At 38.5% G+C, this 18,916-nt stretch overlaps 1 protein-coding gene across 7 annotated transcripts in view; it reads left to right on the top strand.

Annotated features, from left to right (window-relative positions):
- The window catches only part of MAST4 (microtubule associated serine/threonine kinase family member 4), a 545,073-nt gene that overhangs the window by 493,079 nt on the left and 33,078 nt on the right, over positions 1-18,916 (top strand). For all 7 annotated transcript variants that reach the window (XM_058563945.1, XM_058563939.1, XM_058563942.1 and 4 more), the window contains 6 exons: positions 3,953-4,020; positions 6,377-6,462; positions 12,710-12,918; positions 14,313-14,451; positions 16,077-16,209; positions 17,091-17,256. In XM_058563945.1, coding sequence (XP_058419928.1) covers positions 3,953-4,020; positions 6,377-6,462; positions 12,710-12,918; positions 14,313-14,451; positions 16,077-16,209; positions 17,091-17,256 — 801 coding nt within the window. The remainder of the gene's footprint in view (positions 1-3,952; positions 4,021-6,376; positions 6,463-12,709; positions 12,919-14,312; positions 14,452-16,076; positions 16,210-17,090; positions 17,257-18,916) is intronic.

Genomic DNA, 18,916 nt, shown 5'->3' with positions numbered 1-18,916 from the left:
ATGAAATAAAAAGGGCAGATGTTTAATGGTATTTAGATGAGTTTTAAAAATCTCTTCAGGCATTACAAAATGATGCCTTAGCTTCCTACTTCAAAAGCTGACTCTTGGTTCCATTCCATTACTACCCACTGCTTACAAATAATATGTATTTCCCAGATAATAGTTATTTAGCAGAAATTCTATTTAAAACAGAACCATCTTTTAATTTGTTTTTTTATGAAAATAATTGGAGTGGGGGAGGCTGTCGAAGTGTATTATAGTGACTCTTCACGCCGGTGTGGTTAAGGTTGTGTCAGCCCTTGAATTGCAGACCAAGTGGGCTCTTACCTGGCAGTAAATATCGCTGTAGCCTGCACTTCAGTAGGTGAATAAACTGAGGCCCATTTAGGTACCTTTATAGAGTCTTTAAAAAAAAATTAATAGTGATCTTTGACAAGTTTGACAAATTTACTAACACAAATTTATCACTGGGAGTTATGTTTTTAACTCTTGACATTTCATTTTCTTGATTCAGATCCAAGGATAGTTTTTAATCTATTTGTTGTCACTTAAAATGTGATTATTACAAACTTGGGTCTACCCCTTTTCCCCTTCTTGTCAACATCTACACTAACAAACCTAAAGCCTGACATTTGACCGTTAGGAGTGAGGGTCTGGAGTGGCACTGCCCGGGCCTGCACCCTGGCAGCTGAGGCTGCTGGCTGTGTGACCTTGACTACGCTGTTGATGAATCTCTTTGTGCCTCAATGTTCTTTCTGTAGAAATGGGGTAATAATAGTACCTATTCCTAGAGTTGTTTTCAGGATTATATGAGTTCATCTCTCTACCCAAGAAGTAGTAAAGCTTAATAAAGGTTAGCTGCCGTTACCATTTTATTTAAACAATATTAAAATTGTCCCTTTCCTCGAGGGCCCCTCCAACCAAATACATTTTAGTTCACTTCCTAGTCTGTGAGTCTGAAGTGCTAGTCGTGTGGGATGTTGACAGCATTTGAATGACACCAAGAAAGCACATCGTTTTTCCTGAGCTCATTTTTGTTCTTGAATTTCCCCTACAGATAAACTGGAAAAGTTAGTGTCAGTCTCCAGTTATTTTAGAATCTGGAGTTTGTTCATTTTTCTCTAAAGGCAGCACTCCAACGTTGTGTTTTTTTTTTTTTTCTTGCTCCTTTGATTTTATTTTATTTATTTATTATTTTTACTATTTTTTTATTGCAGTAACATTGGTTTATAACATTGTATAAATTTCAGGTGTACATCATCTATGCAGAAACTTCTGTTTCTGCATAGATTACATCATGTTCACCACCCAGATACTAATGACAACCCATCACCACACGCATGTACCGAATTATCCCTTTCGCCCTCCTCCCTCCCCCCTTCCCCTCTGGTAACCACCAATCCAGTCTCTGTCTCTATGTGTTTGTTTATTGCTGTTATTATCTACTACTTAATGAAGGAAATCATACGGTATTTGACCTTCTCCCTCTGACTTATTTCACTTTGCGTAATACCCTCAATGTCCATCCATGTTGTCACAAATGGCTGGATTTCATCGTTTCTTACGGCTGAGTAGTATTCCATTGTGTATATATACCACAGCTTCTTTATCCATTCGTCCCTTGATGGGCACTTAGGTTGCTTCCAAGTCTTGGCTATTGTGAATAACGCTGCAATGAACACAAGGGTGCATGTATCTTTACACATTGATGTTTTCAAGTTCTTTGGATAAATACCCAGCAGTGGAATAGCTGGATCATATGGTAGTTCTATCCTTGATTTTTTGAGGACTCTCCGTACTGTTTTCCATAGTGGCCGCACCAGTTTGCATTCCCACCAGCAGTGTATGAGAGTTCCTTTCTCTCCACATCCTCTCCAACACATGTTGTTTCCTGTGTTGTTAATTATAGCCATTCTGACGGGCGTGAGGTGATATCTCATTGTAGTTTTGATTTGCATTTCCCTGATAATAATTTTGAACATCTTTTCATGTGTCTGTTGGCCATCTGTATATCTTCTTTGGAGAAATATCTGTTCAGGTCTTTTGCCCATTTTTTAATTGGGTTGGTAGTTTTTTTGTTGTTGAGATGCATGAGTTCTTTATATATTTTGGAGATTAAGCCCTTATCAGATGTATGGTTTGCAAATATCTTCTCCCAATTGTTAGGTTGTCTTTTCGTTTTGTTGATAGTTTCCTTTGCTGTGCAGAAGCTTTTTAGTTTAATGTAGTCCCATTTGTTTATTTTTTTCTATTGTTTCTCTTGCCTGGTCAGAGATGGTGCTTGAAAATATGTTGCTAAGACCGATGTCAAAGAGCGTACTGCCTATGTTTTCTTCTAGAAGTTTCATAGTTTCAGGTCTTACATTCAAGTCTTTAATCCATTTGGAGTTAATTTTTGTGTATGGTGTAAGGTAAGGGTCTACTTTCATTTTTTTTGCATGTGGCTATTCAGTTTTCCCAACACCATTTGTTGAAGAGACTTTCTTTTCTCCATCGTATGTTCTTGGCCCAACGTTGTTTTGCTTCATATCTTTTATGTGTAATCTCTCCCAAAAAAGGATGATTATATTTATAAGAACATGAATACATGAAATAAGAGCCTAAGAAATAATTTTAGATGCATATAAAAATAGGTAAATAAAAACTATAACTTTTTATTATATGTGTTCAATTTTGAAAAGTTAGAAAATACGGATACCTGTGATCCTACCCCTCAGACATAACCACTATCAAAGTTTTGGAGAAAATTCTTTCATGTTCTTTTTTTTTTAATAAAACATTTTTTTATGTATAAAAATCAAAATGAACAGTAAAATTAATCAGTTTTCTATGTACTTCTGTAGACTCAAGTTCAGTGTGGGTTGAGCCGTTAGACACCTTTGTCTCTTTTAACTAGACCACCAGAGTCATGCTTAAGCTGGTGTCAAGCATGTAGTGGCATCCAGCCCAGGACTGACTACTTTCCATGATAAAATCAGTAATAAGAAATAACAATCGGGGCCGGCCCCGTGGCTTAGTGGTTAAGTGCGCGTGCTCCCCTGCTGGCGGCCCGGGTTCGGATCCCGGGCGCACACTGACGCACCGCTTGTCGGGCCATGCTGAGGCCGTGTCCCACATACAGCAACTAGAAGGACGTGCAACTATGACGTACAACTATCCACTGGGGCTTTGGGGAAAAAAATAAATAAATAAAATTAAAAAAAAAAAAAAAAGAACAATCGATATTCAACAAGCGCTTAATTTTTGTCAGTCAACATGCTAAGAGCTTTACATGCATTATCATAAATCATACTCATAAAAAGCTCTAAGAGATAAATAATATTGTTCCCATCTTACAGGGGAAGAGCCTAAGGTTAAAAGGTCACTAGTAAATGTTGATAGTGGTGGTAACCCAAGTCTTTTCGTCTCCAAACCCCTCTTAACCACTACTATTACTTCCTTTCTGACTGTCTGTGAATTCTTAGTGTACTAGGCAGGATATCTCACAGTAGATGTGAAGGAATGGAGGAAAGATGCTCACCACAACTTGAGAATCATCTCTGAGCTGTAGTTAGTACATCTTGGGTGCCTATCAGATCCTGGAAAGACTTGCCTCTTTTTGGATAGCACAGTCATTGACCTCCCCAAACCTTTTCCAAGCTTGTGGTGACTGCGTCAACCAGTCAATCCTGCTAGCTGGAGCAGAGGCCCAGCTCTAAAGTACCTGTGTCTAGGTGTTCATAAGAAATGGAGTTCCAGGGAAGGGTGTGCAACGAGCAATTTATAAACATCAGTTGCTGGTTCTTGCCATTTTGGATTTAAGATTTTCCCATGGGTACATTGGAACATAGAGTAAATTTTTCTTTTTTCAGTATTGGAGAAATTATTTTTCCTTTGTTTTAGCATAATACTCTTGTCTAATTGCAATTGCCCTATTTTTCTTAAACTTTGCTTTTTTTTTTTTATAACTTAGAAATGGCTCAGTTGGGAAACTATGATAGTGGGACAGCAGAAACACCAGAAACAGACGAATCAGTGAGTGTAAGTATCTTTCTTGATGAAATATGATGTTAGTTTTTCTGTTGATTAGCATCTGGAGATTTTGGCTGTGTTAATTACTTTATTTGTTCAAAAAATATTTATTGTGCTTCTATGTGCAAGGCACTAGGCATACAGTTTTAGCCCCTCTCTTCAATGAGAAACAAATTAATAAAAAGAAATCATGCCCCCAAAATAAAAATCATAAGCTTAAATGAGATCTATGAAGAAAAAAGGCCGTGTGCTACTAGAACATAACATCGAGAGCTTTACCTTAGTCTTGCCAGTCCAAAAACATCTCCCGAGGAAATGACACTTGAGCTCAGATGTGAGAAGTTACTAGGATGAGAAGGGGCAGAGGGAACATTCCAGGCCAAGGGAACGTCATGGACAAAGACTGTGACACAGGGGAGCAGAGTGCATCTGAGGGCTGGAGAGCTGGAGTAAACACTGGACACAGAGGTCCTCCTTATTCATCTTGGTCAATTTTTTTTTTATTATTATTTTAAAGAACAATGGTAAGCTGTTGAGCTTTGGAGGAAGTATATTTGTATGTGGGGTAGAGGGAGAGTGGGCAGGGAGATGACCCAATCAGAGTTCTGACTTGAAAAAAATATCACACTGATGGCAATGTGGAAAGTAGATTGGGTGAGGGGAGCAGGCAGGGGTGACATGGGGAAGCCAGTTAAGAGGCGGCTGCAGTGGCACAGGTGAAAAGTCCTGGACGCTGGTGTTGCTTTCCTTAGTTGTGGACACCAGAAGAGGAACCCGGACAGAGCAGGTGGGGGCAGCCAGGAAGGAGGGTCAGCTGTGTAGCCTGGGGACTGAGGACCAGGCTCTGGAGGCCGATTTGGATTTGAAACCTGGCTCCACCAGCTCTTACTAGCTGTGGGCTCTCTCTGTGGGATGTCATCTGTAAAACAGATAGAAAAGATTAAATGAGATAGTCTGTAAAATGGTTAGGACAACAGTACATAGTAAATGCTAAATAAATGATAGATTTTTTTTTAATTATCAAAACTGTCATAATTTGGAATGCGTTGAGACTGAAGTTCCTTTGAGACATCCAAGAGCCATCAAACTGGCAGTGGTATATAAGGTGTAGTATTTTCAGGCACTGAGAGGGAGAGTTTTTGGTGGAGGTCTAAGTGACTTAGGAGTCATCCATGGGCATAAGTGAGGTCACTTGAGTGGGGAAGAGTAAGAAGACGGGACCTTGCAGCCCAAAGCTGCGGAAGAGCAGTTGTAGTGGGGGTGGTGAAACAACTAAGTGGCGCAGTCTTAAATGACCACGTTTTCTGATTTGGGGCGTTGGCAGGTAATGACTAGACCCAGGTCCTGTGGGTCATTGTGGCCAGTGGCCAAGGGGAAATAGAGGAGAGAGTGGGTTGTTTCGAGTTGCAGAGGTGAAGAAGCCCAGAGGCCAGGGTGTCTGGTAAGTTGTCTGTGTAGACTCTGAAGTCACCCAGGATGGTGAGAGACACTGTACAGACAGAGAGGAAGGTGGGAAGCTGGGTACCCATGTCTTCCAAAGATGAGCTGATGACAGGGTCAGCGAAGACAGCACTGAATGGGGGAGGATGGCATATACCCCGAGTCAGGGGGTTTCTTCCAAAATTATAGGAAGGGAATTCTGGGCTCTGCAGAGGGAGCTAAGAGGCTGGTAACACCCTCTCAGTGCTAAGATACATGGTGTGTGAGAGAATTTAAAAAAAAAAAAAAAATTTTTTTGTTTATTCTTGTCCTTTGAGCTAAAATTTTAAAGAGCTACCTTTTTGAAAATTGGTATTTAAATTAAACCGTGGTAAGATTTTTGGTATGGAAGTAAAGAAAGGCAGGCATTCTGTGTTTGGGTGTCCCATTCATTGCCAACTACCTTTTCCACACAAGAAAGATTGCCACAGGAGTGAAATAGACATACTCTGCTCAGGGCCAGAGAAGCACCATCATCCACCAACCCATGAACAGCGCTTTAGCCCATTCTTTTCTGGCCAAATGAAACCAGAAGGAAGGTTTGGCATTTGGGACTTAAATCTCAAAATTTTAAAAGACTAGGATGAGGCTAACGTAAATAGTTTACAGAAGTAAATTAAAATAAGGAATTTTCAAAAGCTTGGTGCCCTATCTCCTGGAAATGGGGGTTCACTTATGTGAGGCGGAGACACTGGCATGAGGAGGAGCTGGTCAGCACTGCTCTGGAAAACTGATCTTCAAGCTGCCCCCCGGGCTCCTTTGCTAGAACACTGCACTTCAGCGTATTCACCAACACAGCATGTAATTCAGGTGTTATTTATTTTGCTGTTAAAATCATTTTCTTAAATTCTCAACTATTTTTTAACTTCCGTATTTTGTTTCCCAGAGCTCTAATACTTCCCTGAAGCTTCGAAGGAAACCTCGGGAAAGTGATTTTGAAACAATTAAATTGATTAGTAATGGAGCCTATGGGTGAGTAATTCAAGAAAACTCTCTATTGTATTTTAACACTCCTGAGTACTAACATTCTTCACATTTATCTTATGCCAAATATATGTTGTTAGGGATTTGAGTGTTCAGATCACTGCTCCTTCATTGACTGGTATCGGGTGCAGCCAAAATCACATTTCACTGGATGCTCCGTCAGAAAACATCAAGTGACCCTGGAGTTACTTTAGAGGATTGGGGAGGAGACTTCATAAAGTAAAAATTTATAAAGTAAAGGAAAACATGTAAAGTAAAGGAAAATTTATAAAGTAAAGGAAAATTTTTGTATATGCCTGTTTCTACCTCCTTCTTTCTGCCGTTTTGGGTTCACAAGTTGATATGAGATCTATATTATATATGACATACATATATATGTCTATATGTGTGTATGCATATACATAGATACATATACACACATCTGGACATATACAGTATACATCTCTGAAGATATATGCATTCATATGTAGCATTACTACTTGAGAATTAGCCTAATTCCCGTCTGACTAGCAGTCAGCCTTGGAGAGAAGTACTTAAATAAGAGGCTGGTTGAAAATTTAGAACAATACATTTCTTTTAATCTTTATATTACAGCAGGATTTTTTTTCGGTTGAACTTTGTGCTATAGTCTGATCACATTAGTGGTGTCCCTTCCTTGATCCATTTTTATAGACACATGATTTCCTTCTCATGGCATAGGGTCAACGGAGACATGATCCTTCTAAATTACTAATAAATAGTTTGGAAGGGTAATTAATACACAAACTATGTCCTGATCCATTTTAGACAGCCCAAGAACTCTAGTTTAATTATTAATCCCAATTCCATCTGTATTTGGAGGGCAATAAACAATCCCATAGACATTTATTGCCATTTATCACACATATGAGCAGATGAGATAAAAGCGATTTTTGTTGTGCCACGAGGGATGTTTCTTCTTACGATTTTTTTTAACCTCTAATATTTTCTGCACCATTAACTTAGTGAAGAACTTAAATATTTGTTAGTCCTTTCTGTGCTTCACTGATTTGTTTTCAGGATTATGTCAAATGGCATATTTCGTGATGTGGCTTCTAAGTGCTTTCTGACGTTTTATTTTTGCAATACTTTATTCAAGGACCTCGTTGAAACTTCTCTACCTAAGAAAATTGTTTTAGCATGCAATTGTTTGTGGGTTTTGTTTGCTTATTATTTGTTTTTAGTTATTTTTAGTTTTGGAGGTCATCGGAGGATCTCCTCCTTTATTGGAGAGAAGACTGAATTTTGATTTAGTGGGTGTGAGCACTGCTAGATTTTATTGGCGGTGGAATTCTGGAATAAGATTATCTGTGACGCGCCACTCTTATAAAACTTGGGCATATATCTTAGTAGTATTTGAAGTTCTAATTGGTTGAGTTAAAGCATTTGTAGTGCAATTAAACCACTGTCTAGTAGATGAGGTATATCACACTTTGGGGAATGGTTGGGAATATACAAGAAGTTAAACAAGCTGTGACTCAGTAAACACCCAGGACGCAGGCCAAGTCGTTAATGGGCTCACAAGCTGCCTGCGGGAGCCTCTGCCGAGCAGCCAAAACTTTTTTTCCTCTTTTGCTCTTCTCAGATTTAATCTCTCATTACATTTCTGACAGATTTCCTCTACATATTAATTATTTTTAGTTTAAAATTTGAATAGAGCTACACCCGTTGGCCTGCCCAGTCAAGATGCTGATTGCAGGCTCATGTCAGCTGGCTGAACAAGTGGATCCCTCTATGAGTAGATGAACTGGGGCTGTTAGAGGCTTTCATGGGCATCAGTGTGACAGAGTTTACCGCTCACGTCAGTGACTCAGAGTGACACCGATTTCCGTGACTATGCTGGGAACTAAGCCTCTCATTAGGAAGAACATCTCCCAGTCGTGCTAAAACACGTCATGGTTGTCTCAACATCAAACGTAGTCACAAGTCATGTTATAAAGCCAATTTGCTAATTTGATAAGCATCTCATTTCCTTCTCTGTTGAACATGTTTTGGATCCCTGACTGGAAGCTACACATCCCTTCAGGCCAACTTAGCACTCTGTGGAAAGCTGACACTTACTGTGTGTCAGGCGCTGTGCTGGTTTCTCTATCTGTGTTCTCTTCTCACAAGAGCCCTGTGGGGTAGTTGATAGTTTTTCCACTGAGTTGTGGGGAAAGACACTCTGGTCTTTCCCCACACAAAGGGAAAGGCCTGGTCACAGACACTCTGATTCCCAGCAGAGCCCCTTCTCTCTCTAGGTAGTCTTCTGTTTTATAACATGTTTTATGCGATATCTTTTAGCCATCTTAATTGGGATATAGAGATCCTTCTTCAGTTGAGCACTAACATCTGGATTTTTAAATTACAACTTCCAATGTTTTTAAAGTGAAAGAACAAGATTGACTTAAAATTCTAAAACATAAAAAACTAAATTTGAAAGGCACAGGGTTTCTCCCCCACTTTGCTTTCCTTTCTAGCCTCGATGCACAATGCTCTTTTTCACCTCTCAGAGGACGGCGTCATTTACCTGAGAGCCCGTGTGTGCCAGTTGACGTGGGCCCCCTCCTGCACCCTCTCTCCCCATGGCAGTCCTCAGCTTTCCTCGGACACCTGCACTCGCATCCCCACACGCAGATGTGCTCGCACAGATTCATGTGTTGGGCTCTCGGATTCTGCATAATTTTATGCGCGTTAGACAGTCACACTCCCGAGAGGACTGATTTCATTCTGCTCTAGATCTCATCAGCTTTGTCCCATTCCTCCCCTCCCCCTCAGTTCTGCATGGCTGTAGTGAAGCTGGGCTCAGAGAGAACAGGGTCCCTGGTTGCCCCCTCCCTGCATCACCTCCCACCCCTGGGTTTTCCTGTTTCACGGGGAGGTCAGTGTAGAAGAAGATAGACAGAAGCAGCCTTTTCAAAGAAGACAACCCTTGGGGCTGGAAAGGAGAGACATGTGGGGCTGAATCAGTTCAGTCGGTTTTATAACCTTGGGAGGTTTATAGCCCTGCTTAACAGTGTTAGATGTCCGTCTGTTGGCTGCTGTCTGTCTGTCTCTCTTTTTCAATCTCTCTTCCCTCCCTCTCTTTCTGCTGACTTAAGTAGATTTGAAACATTGACTTACAGGGAAGGAGGAAAGGTGTATATGAGAGACAACAATTATTACTAAATAAACAAATTTCAGCATTAAGAATAATATTCCCAAGGCAGTACGGAAATGTGAAAAACAAAGAACATAAAACAAAACAAACAAACAAAAATCCAGCTACAGCAAGTTCTAACTAAGAAGTCTAGTTGACCTTTGGGACTTGATCAAGATAAGTGTGTCCTGAGGCAGTGATATCTCAGTCTACCTATAGGATTAATTTCGGTTGGTTAGGTAAATTTTTCTAAAGATTAACTGATTATTACTAAGTATATCATAACAAGAGAAAGTAGAATGTCAACTCAAATTTTATGAACTGAAAATGGAATAAATATTGAAGCCATTTTTTACACAGTGCCACCGAGAAATCTGGTCTGGGTGCTGGTCAGATTGGGGCTGAGGTATGTTTCTCTTTTGTTCTTAAATAAAATTGTATACAAATCCATTCTTTTTCTTCTACTTCCTATTGTTCTCAAACATACTGCTGAGCAGTTATTTATGTAAGAAGTGATGATGCTTTATTGAAAATCAAAATAGCAACGGTCTGATAGTACAAGTGAAGTTCATAATATCATATGTCTGAGGGTCCTCAGCACTAACCTTTTTCAATGTTAAATATTGAAAACGGGATGGAAGGTAAGCTATATTCCATTGACTCTCAAGAATAGGCAAGTGATTTTATAAAGACGCTTTTTGTCCTTTTAACATTTTGAATTCTAAATTTCATTTTAAAAAATAGATTCTCTATTTCAGAAATCCCTCTTCTTGATATTTGTTTACATTGCTTGTCCTATATTTTCTGTGCTCCCTTTGTAGCTGTCTGTCCTGCTACCATCACCTGATTGAGAGCTCAGTTTTCTTTGAGCTTTGATTTTATCCATCAATAATTAGAAAAAGAAAAATATTGTAAAAGCCTCTAATCTGATTTAGAAAGAATGAGTGTTTGGTTGGTTAGTTAAAAAGTTGGTCAAAGGAGGAAATCATAAAAGAAGATATGTACTTTAAACATTTTAATTTAACCTAAGTATATATCAATTTACTAGTTTTTTGATGTAAGGCCATTTTAAGACAGCCAATATAAACCATACTTATAATACGTTGTTTCTGTTTTCCAGTTTTAGCTTTTCTAAAGGTAAAGAAGAACTTGAGGCAATCTGAATTTAGGAATTTAGATTTTTATTATTTTCTCAACTTTTGGAAATCTCACCCATACTAAATCAGTGGGAATTGTATTTAGTAACTCACCTTTATCAAGGCTTTCCAAAGCATTCCATTTAGTTTTCTCATAACCACCATTGTTCCTTTTCATACTCATGTCTCATCAGTTTGAATATTTGTTTAAATTAGTTAATCATGATATCAAGCCTAGCCAGAAAAACAATGTGGAAATAAGCTAGTGGGAGGAGCCCAAGAGTCAGGGCATCCTGAAAGAGGACCACTAGCCCATGCGGAAAGCCCCTTAGGCACCCAGCTGGCCAGCTCCCATGTCAGTTTGTTGTATGGTGGGAATGACAGCACTAGATTATTCCTTGAGTTGGTTATGTGGAGTGTGGTTAAGCGAGCTTTTTACTATACAGTAAAGGAAGAACCGGAAGACCAGAGAAATGAGGAGAGAGAAAAAAAGGAGTAAGCCAAAAAAAAAAAGTAAAGTTTAAACAGAGACAAAAAAAAAGTGTGATTTTTATGAGTGAAGGGAAAAGGCAGATACAATGAGAAGACCAAGATAAAGATATGCATACTTCAAAGAAAAATAAATTCCTGGTTGAACACATAAGGGGAAAATGTGAATATCGATTAAACTGAGATTGCATATACTTAAGGTTTATGGAAGTGGATCACCCTGATATATTGGTTCAGCAGGAATGTAGGGTGTTCTAGTCCCCCTTGCATTCATTTTTCAGGGACAATGAAAATAACTAGTGGAAAATGCATCTCAGATCAGATACCCCTTGTTTTAGGAGGCAGGCCGTTGGATATACTTTACTGGATTGATTGCTTTTTAGGTAACATTACTTATTTGATCATTGTGTTTGTTGCAGAACAACCTCATGTAACCTATTACACACTTCTAATGATTGATGGCTCTTTAGGTAAATTATTACTTATTTGAGCATTGCCTAACCTGAGAGTTCAAACCTGTTCTCCTATGATAATGACAAGTAAGGAGTGACTTAGGAGAAAAGGAGCCCATCTAAGACATTTTCCTTGTTGCTCATCGTTTCCAGGTGGGGTTTTAATATGACTCCTCCTCCTAATTGTTCTCTCCACATCATTCAAAGCTTCAGGGAGTCCATTGTCTTTCCGCTGCCAGAACTGGTTCTATAGAGTATTTGGGTGAGGCTTTTGGCAGAGATTAAATGCATCTTGCTCACTTTTATAATGAGGTTACCTGGCCCCTTGTTCAGGGATCAGGTGGAACAGAAATGCAGTGTATTGTGGTCCCCTTTTATGTTGGAAATGCATTTTCTGTTGAAACAGGCACAGGTGTAACTCATGCCGAGGTCCGTAGTGAGGCAATATGCTATTCTTTGTTGCAGGACAGCCTCATACACGCTTCTCTTTTATCTGTAAATTTCATGGGCAATAAATTACTCTCAAGTTGGAAGCCAACTACTCTAAGAAGCTCTGGTCCTTTTTGCAGATCCCAAGGGTATCATATAGAAAACTATTGCTTCAGTCAGTTGAGAAAAAATACCTAACAAACCTAGCTCATGATATGTATGTGCTTTGTTAATTCTTTCCTGTTCTGACTTATATACTGGATTTTGTTTTATTTGTGGAAAAAGTGAAAACGTCAGCTAGCTATTGGAAAATAGCTCACTCTGGAGACTGTCCATTTCCTTCCTTCGGCAGTGAAGATGAATTTGATGCTTTACGTATGACCTGTGAACTTTATTGAAAGAGTTTTTTAAAAAAAAAATCAATCTAGCCAGAGGACTTTAGCCTGGACTGGGATGTTTGTAGCTGCCCCCATAGCGTGTGTGAGCTGAATTCCAGCTGCCGTATGAACTTAAAGAGTTGATGATCGCATGGTTTACTGTACCCAGAAGCATCCTCTCTTCCTGTGAATCCCAACTCTTGTGCTCCTTTTCAGGGCGGTCTACTTTGTTCGGCATAAGGAATCCCGGCAGAGGTTTGCCATGAAGAAGATTAATAAACAGAACCTCATCCTCCGAAACCAGATCCAGCAGGCCTTTGTGGAACGGGATATCCTGACTTTTGCAGAAAACCCTTTTGTTGTCAGCATGTATTGCTCCTTTGAAACAAGGCGCCACTTGTGCATGGTCATGGAATATGTGGAAGGTAAACCTTCTCTAACACAGAGAACATGACATCTGTTCCCAGAAACCCTCACGCATAGGTGTGGCTGAAGCTTCTGTATTTGTGCCACATAATGGTCGTATCCACCTAGGAACTGAGGCCGAGCGATGAGATGGCTGTATTCCCAGTCATTATTGTCTGATAATTGCTTGTAAAGTGCCTGCTCTACTATGACAAAGGGAAAATTAGTGCTATGTGGAAAAAGGTTGTTTTCGTTTTTTAATAGCTTTTAGTCCTAACTACCTCCTCTCAATTGGTCATTAAAGTTAGAATATAGATGATGGGATTTTCCCTACTTATTTTTATCACATATCATAAAAACATTCATTATAATTGAACTTCTTAAAGAGTGAATTAAAAATATATCCTTTTGGTCTATGGTATGAAATTAAAAATGAGTTAGGAGAAAGGAGATACATTCAAGAAAATTATTATTTTTTTTTGAGTAATTACGATCTACCTTTTAAATGCTCCAAGTAATCTTATTTTCACCCGTTTTACACTAAATTTCTGAGTGTTTGAGTGGCCATGACTTGTTGACATAAACAAAGTTAATAAAATGAATAGATCAGCAAGGGCTTTTCTAAATTTTCAAAGCATCTAATTTAAGCTCTTGTAATTGTTCGAACACAGTCCCAAAACTATAAAACTTGAAGAAACGTTAAATATCGTTTAGGTTGAACCTTTTCATTTTGCAGATGAGTGAACTGAAACCCTAGAGAGGATTACTAGGTACTTAGTGGTAGATACAAGACAGAAACATAGCTTGCCTGATTTCCTCCTTTTCTTTTCACCACACCAATATTTTGCTGTATTAACCTTTGTTGTGGTTATTTTAACAACAATAAGATTTTTCACATGTTTAATCTGTGTTGGCAGTATTCTAAATTCTTTACATAGATTACCTCATTTAATCCCCACAATAATCCTAAGAGGGATGGCACTGTTACTATCCCGATATTACAGATGAAAGAACTAAGACTAGTTTGCCTAAGATCTCCCCTCCTGTAAGTGTCAGAGCTAGGGTTTGAACTCAGGCAGGCTGATTCTGGAATCCATGTTTTTTATACTGGTATATTTTAAATTGTCACCATGTTTCTAAAATTATGCCAGCAGTTCTTCAAATTTCTATTCCACTTCAGAGCCAGATCTGCTCTCTTATGAGTACTGCTTCTTAAATAAAAATCTATATTTTCTCCGTACCACATCTTAGTTAGAAACATGATTACTTAACACACAGTCTCCACTTATGAACGTGATATGCTGTGTCTGAGGGTAGAGGCCATTCTACTTTGACATTCTGCGATCTAAACTGACAGTCTCCTTTAATCCCAGCTCATACTATACCTGCTGAATCTTATTCTTGTCTTTTATAGGGGGCGACTGTGCTACCTTAATGAAGAACATGGGTCCTCTCCCTGTTGATATGGCCAGGATGTACTTTGCTGAGACAGTCCTGGCCTTGGAGTATCTGCATAATTATGGAATTGTACACAGGGATTTGAAACCAGACAAGTATGTACACTGATGAAACATAGGTCTTTTTTTCACACAATACAAAAAGTTTTTCTATGTCTATAAAAATGTTTTCTTTTAATGTTGCTTTGCACATTTTAGAATTCTCCCATAATATTCCTAAATGAATTATTTGAACAATATGTATGATAATTTTTGTATAATCCTTTAAAGGCTATGCTGCTAATAATAATAGCTTATAAGAAACAAAAGAAAAAGATGATTATAAAGCCAGGGTTAGTTAATTTTTCAAATTTTTTTACTATGTAAACATTCAAAGAGCTGTGTAGAATGCTGCTTGTTTTCTGGATAGTTTCTGTATTTAGTCTCATAGATAATCCTTCCCTACTCCAAGATGATATACTTGATATTATACTCTATTTTACTCACAATTTAATTTTTAATTTAATTTTTAATCTATGTGAAGTTCATTTTAGTGTCTGATTTGAGATACAGATAGACTCTTTTTCCCTAAATGTCTAGCTATTCATCTTGACACCATTTATTAAATGTTTCATGCTTTATCCACTAATTTGAGACACCTCTAAATGCATTACATGTTAATATGTAAAGATTTTAAGTGTACTGAAAATTTTATGATAAAATTAACTCATGCTCATTCCAAAAAATTTGGAAAATGCAGAAAAACTTAAAGAAAAAATTGCATTCACAACATTACCAAACAAAGACAACTATTAGAATTTTGGCATATTTACTTCCAGTAGCTTATTTTCCCCCAACTCCTCTATTCCTTTCATTTTTTAATTAATTAAAATTTTTGTCTTTCCACTTAAAATGAAAACTTTTAAAAATATAAGTTCAGGGCCCGACCCCGTGACCGAGTAGTTCAAGTTCCGTACACTCTGCTTCAGCGGCCCGGGTTCACAGGTTCGGATCCCAGACGTGAACGTACTCCACTCACCAGCCATGCTGGGGCGGTGTCCCACGCACGTACAAAGTGGAGGAAGATTGACACAGTTGTTAGCTCAGGACTAATCTTCCTCAAGCCAAAAAAAAAAAGAGGATTGGCAGCAGATGTTAGCTCAGGGCCAATCTTCCTCAGCAAAAAATATATATGTGTGTTCATAAAGCTGTCAAATGTGAATTCTTTGCATGTAAAAGAAATATAGGTTTTGTGCTTAATGAGTAGAAGTCTTCATTCAAGCTGAAGTTGAAATCTGAAACAGTGCTACATTGTTCTGAGTTCTTTATCTCATGTCTCATTTGGATCATGGATGAGTTGCTTATCTTAGTTCCTGATGTGTGACGAGGGATTATTGGCAGCCCTTTCTCTTGTAATTCCTTATTTTGAAAAGGAAAATGTCAGAATTACATACTTGAATTTTTCTAAGAGTTTCAAGTTGTAAATGATACTCTGTGTGGCTGCTCCAACAAAGATTAACCAGACCTGGTCTCTGGCCATCCCTTGTGAATCACACTCAGCTGCCAGATCCAAAGTATCTGACATCTTTGTGTGCCTTCACCTCTTCCCAGGCGGGGTTTTGTAATAAGGTTGATACTATATACTAAATAGTCTTACAAATTGACGGGGGAGGGAGAAAGCTAAAAAAAAAAAGAACCAGCTTCAAAGTGAGTGTTGTAATATATGTCCTTGTGCTTTGTAGTCTGTTGGTCACCTCCATGGGGCACATAAAGCTGACAGATTTTGGATTATCCAAGGTGGGACTAATGAGCATGACTACCAATCTTTATGAAGGTCATATTGAGAAGGACGCTCGAGAGTTCCTGGACAAACAGGTAAGCTTGCATGCTCTTCAGGTCTGTAGAGAAATGCAAAGTACAATATTGCCAGTGAAATTCGGAATCCGCTTGTGTAGGCCATCTTCACATTAGTACCGGGGGTTTAGATGTCTGTATAAGCCTTGCATTTAATAAAGTGCAAATTGCTTCCATTTTTCTCCCTGGGCCTCTTTGAACTGTCCGCTCCTCCGCATTCCTTCCCCAGCATTATGGTCTATTAGCAAGACGAACGATCTAATTGCACACAAGTGAGAGTGTGAGAGAGACAAATGGAAAACTGTTTTTGTAAGGAATTCAGGAGTCTCAGTAGAGTACTCGTGAAACTCATGATGCATGGTACAATCACGGATGCTAAAATCCGAGCCATGGCCCATTTCCTTTTAAGCATGCCTCATTACCATGTGCCCACAATCTGTTCATTGTAAAGTTACTTAAGGTAAACACATCTCAACTGTCATGTTTTTATGGAGTAACCAGGGTGCGTATATGTTTTGTTCATATAAATACTAAAACTATCTCTGACAGTGACAGATAAAAAATGCATTATTATTTTAAATTTAAAGATTACAAATGTTTTTAATATTTTAAAATAAGTAAAACTACCAGAAAGGGTCCAATCTTCAATCTGAAATTACACATTACACATAGTTTAGCATTAGAGCAGCATTTTAAATTTCCCTTTTTTGGTATTGAAGTAATTTATCGCCTTCGATATTAGAGATACCAGCTTACAATTGCTGTGCTTAAGGTCTTTGTCCATGTGGTTCCATGTGGTTGAGCAGGTGCACTCTGGACAAAATAATTGGTGTTTAGCCATCTTGCTCATTTTAATTCATGCCTAATATTCCAATTATTCTAATATTGCAATCATCTTTTAGGTTTGTGGCACACCTGAATACATCGCACCAGAAGTGATTCTGAGGCAGGGCTACGGGAAGCCGGTGGACTGGTGGGCCATGGGGATTATCCTCTATGAATTTCTGGTTGGATGTGTGCCATTCTTTGGGGACACTCCAGAAGAGCTATTTGGACAAGTCATCAGTGGTAAGTATCATCAGGAGTTATCTTTAAGCTCCTGTTGGGAAGCAGCTATTTAATGTAATTCTGTGGAGTATCGCAGTTTTTACTGCTAAAATGTTAACCTTTATCAAACGGTTTAGCCAACGAATTAAAAGAACTCACTCATCATAGCACATAACTGACTTTCACAATCTCAAGAGAGCAATTTGTGTTGAAAATTGATCTGAGGAAGTTGTGTTAACATAGAATCTGGAATTGTACTAGCAGTGTAACCAACTTTTATGGTGTGCTTTTTCTGCAAAAGAAATTGATGTGGGATTTGCAAATGATTTCACTGCCATCCAGTCTTCCTTTCCATAATAGGAAAGTTGCACCAGGGAAGAAAAGGTTAATGTGGGTACCATTTACATAAATGGGAAAAATGGCTAATGGCACAGTGAAGAAATTAACAAAAATGTAATAAACCCTAAAACAAATGTCTACCAAATAATAAATAATGAGAATGGGAAGGAAGCAAATTTAATCCACAGATTGTTAATGATTTCATTGGTAGTTGTTATGGTGTAATGTTATTTCTGTAACAGCTGTTCATCTTTCATTTAAAATTCAATAACCTTTAGATCTTAACCTGCAAGCTGACCCTAACTGTTGTTGTGCGGCTTGTGGCAAAACTAAATGATAATTAAATAGGCTCTATTACTACCCTACCTGCTGTTTTCGTAAATTTCCCCAAAGTGTAGATGAAAAAAGCCTCTCCCTCCAAGTTTGTCAGTCATCGCTGACATCTCCATCACCCACCTGCGGTTCATTCTAGACTGTGCTTACAGGGTCCAGCAGTGGAAACAGGGAGAGAATTCATTTTGATCTGAGGAGCCCTTTAATCACAGCATTATTTTCTGTCATTGACTTTGCAAGCCAGGCATATTTGTAAACTTTAACAAAGTAGATTTGTGAGTTGCCTGCAGTGTATAACCCTTTTGTACAATATCTGAGCTGTTTATGGATTTATAACTAGGCTGTTTTCTGATATACCAAGGCCTGAATGGCAAGAGGAATCAACTGTTTAATTAACACAAGCAGCAAATGCTGGCTTTGTTCTCAATGCCTCACGGCTCAGATGCATATTCATGTTTTATTTTCCAAATCAGATTTAAACTGCGGCAGAGGAAGCTAGAGGCAGGCACACACAGATATAACTCATGTTTTTATTGCATTTCCATACACACAAGCATGCACACCTATCTTCAGGCCAACTCCTTTAGAATGTAGAACATATTCTACTACTTATGACAGATTTTAAATACTTCCATTACTATGATTACTTTGGATTTTTTTTTCTTCTTCAGTCTTAGCACTTGGACCTTTTCTTTGTCTCTGGAAACAGTTATTTTTACAAAATTATTTTTTGCTTCTTGGAGCTGAAGAACTCGATGGCTATGGCCAAATCCTCATTTGAGAATCGTTGGAGAGAAAATCTTACTCTCAGGTGATCCCTGGATGGGTGAGCACCTGAAATGCAGGTGTTCAGAGTTTCTACTATATTAAGTCTTCTTAATAACTCGAAGGAGCAATTTGTTGTGAGCTAGTTCTGCCAAAAAAAATGAATCAAAAAGACAAATGAAAGACACTGCTTATTGAAATATTCTCCCCCTGCCTTGTTGAAACCTGTGCTCTTCATGTCTTG

This window comes from Diceros bicornis, chromosome 20 (assembly GCF_020826845.1).
Source record: "Diceros bicornis minor isolate mBicDic1 chromosome 20, mDicBic1.mat.cur, whole genome shotgun sequence".
In the NCBI taxonomy this organism is placed as follows: Eukaryota; Metazoa; Chordata; class Mammalia; order Perissodactyla; family Rhinocerotidae; genus Diceros; species Diceros bicornis.
Note: the sequence above shows the minus strand (reverse complement) of the source record. Positions and strands in the feature narration are given on the sequence as shown.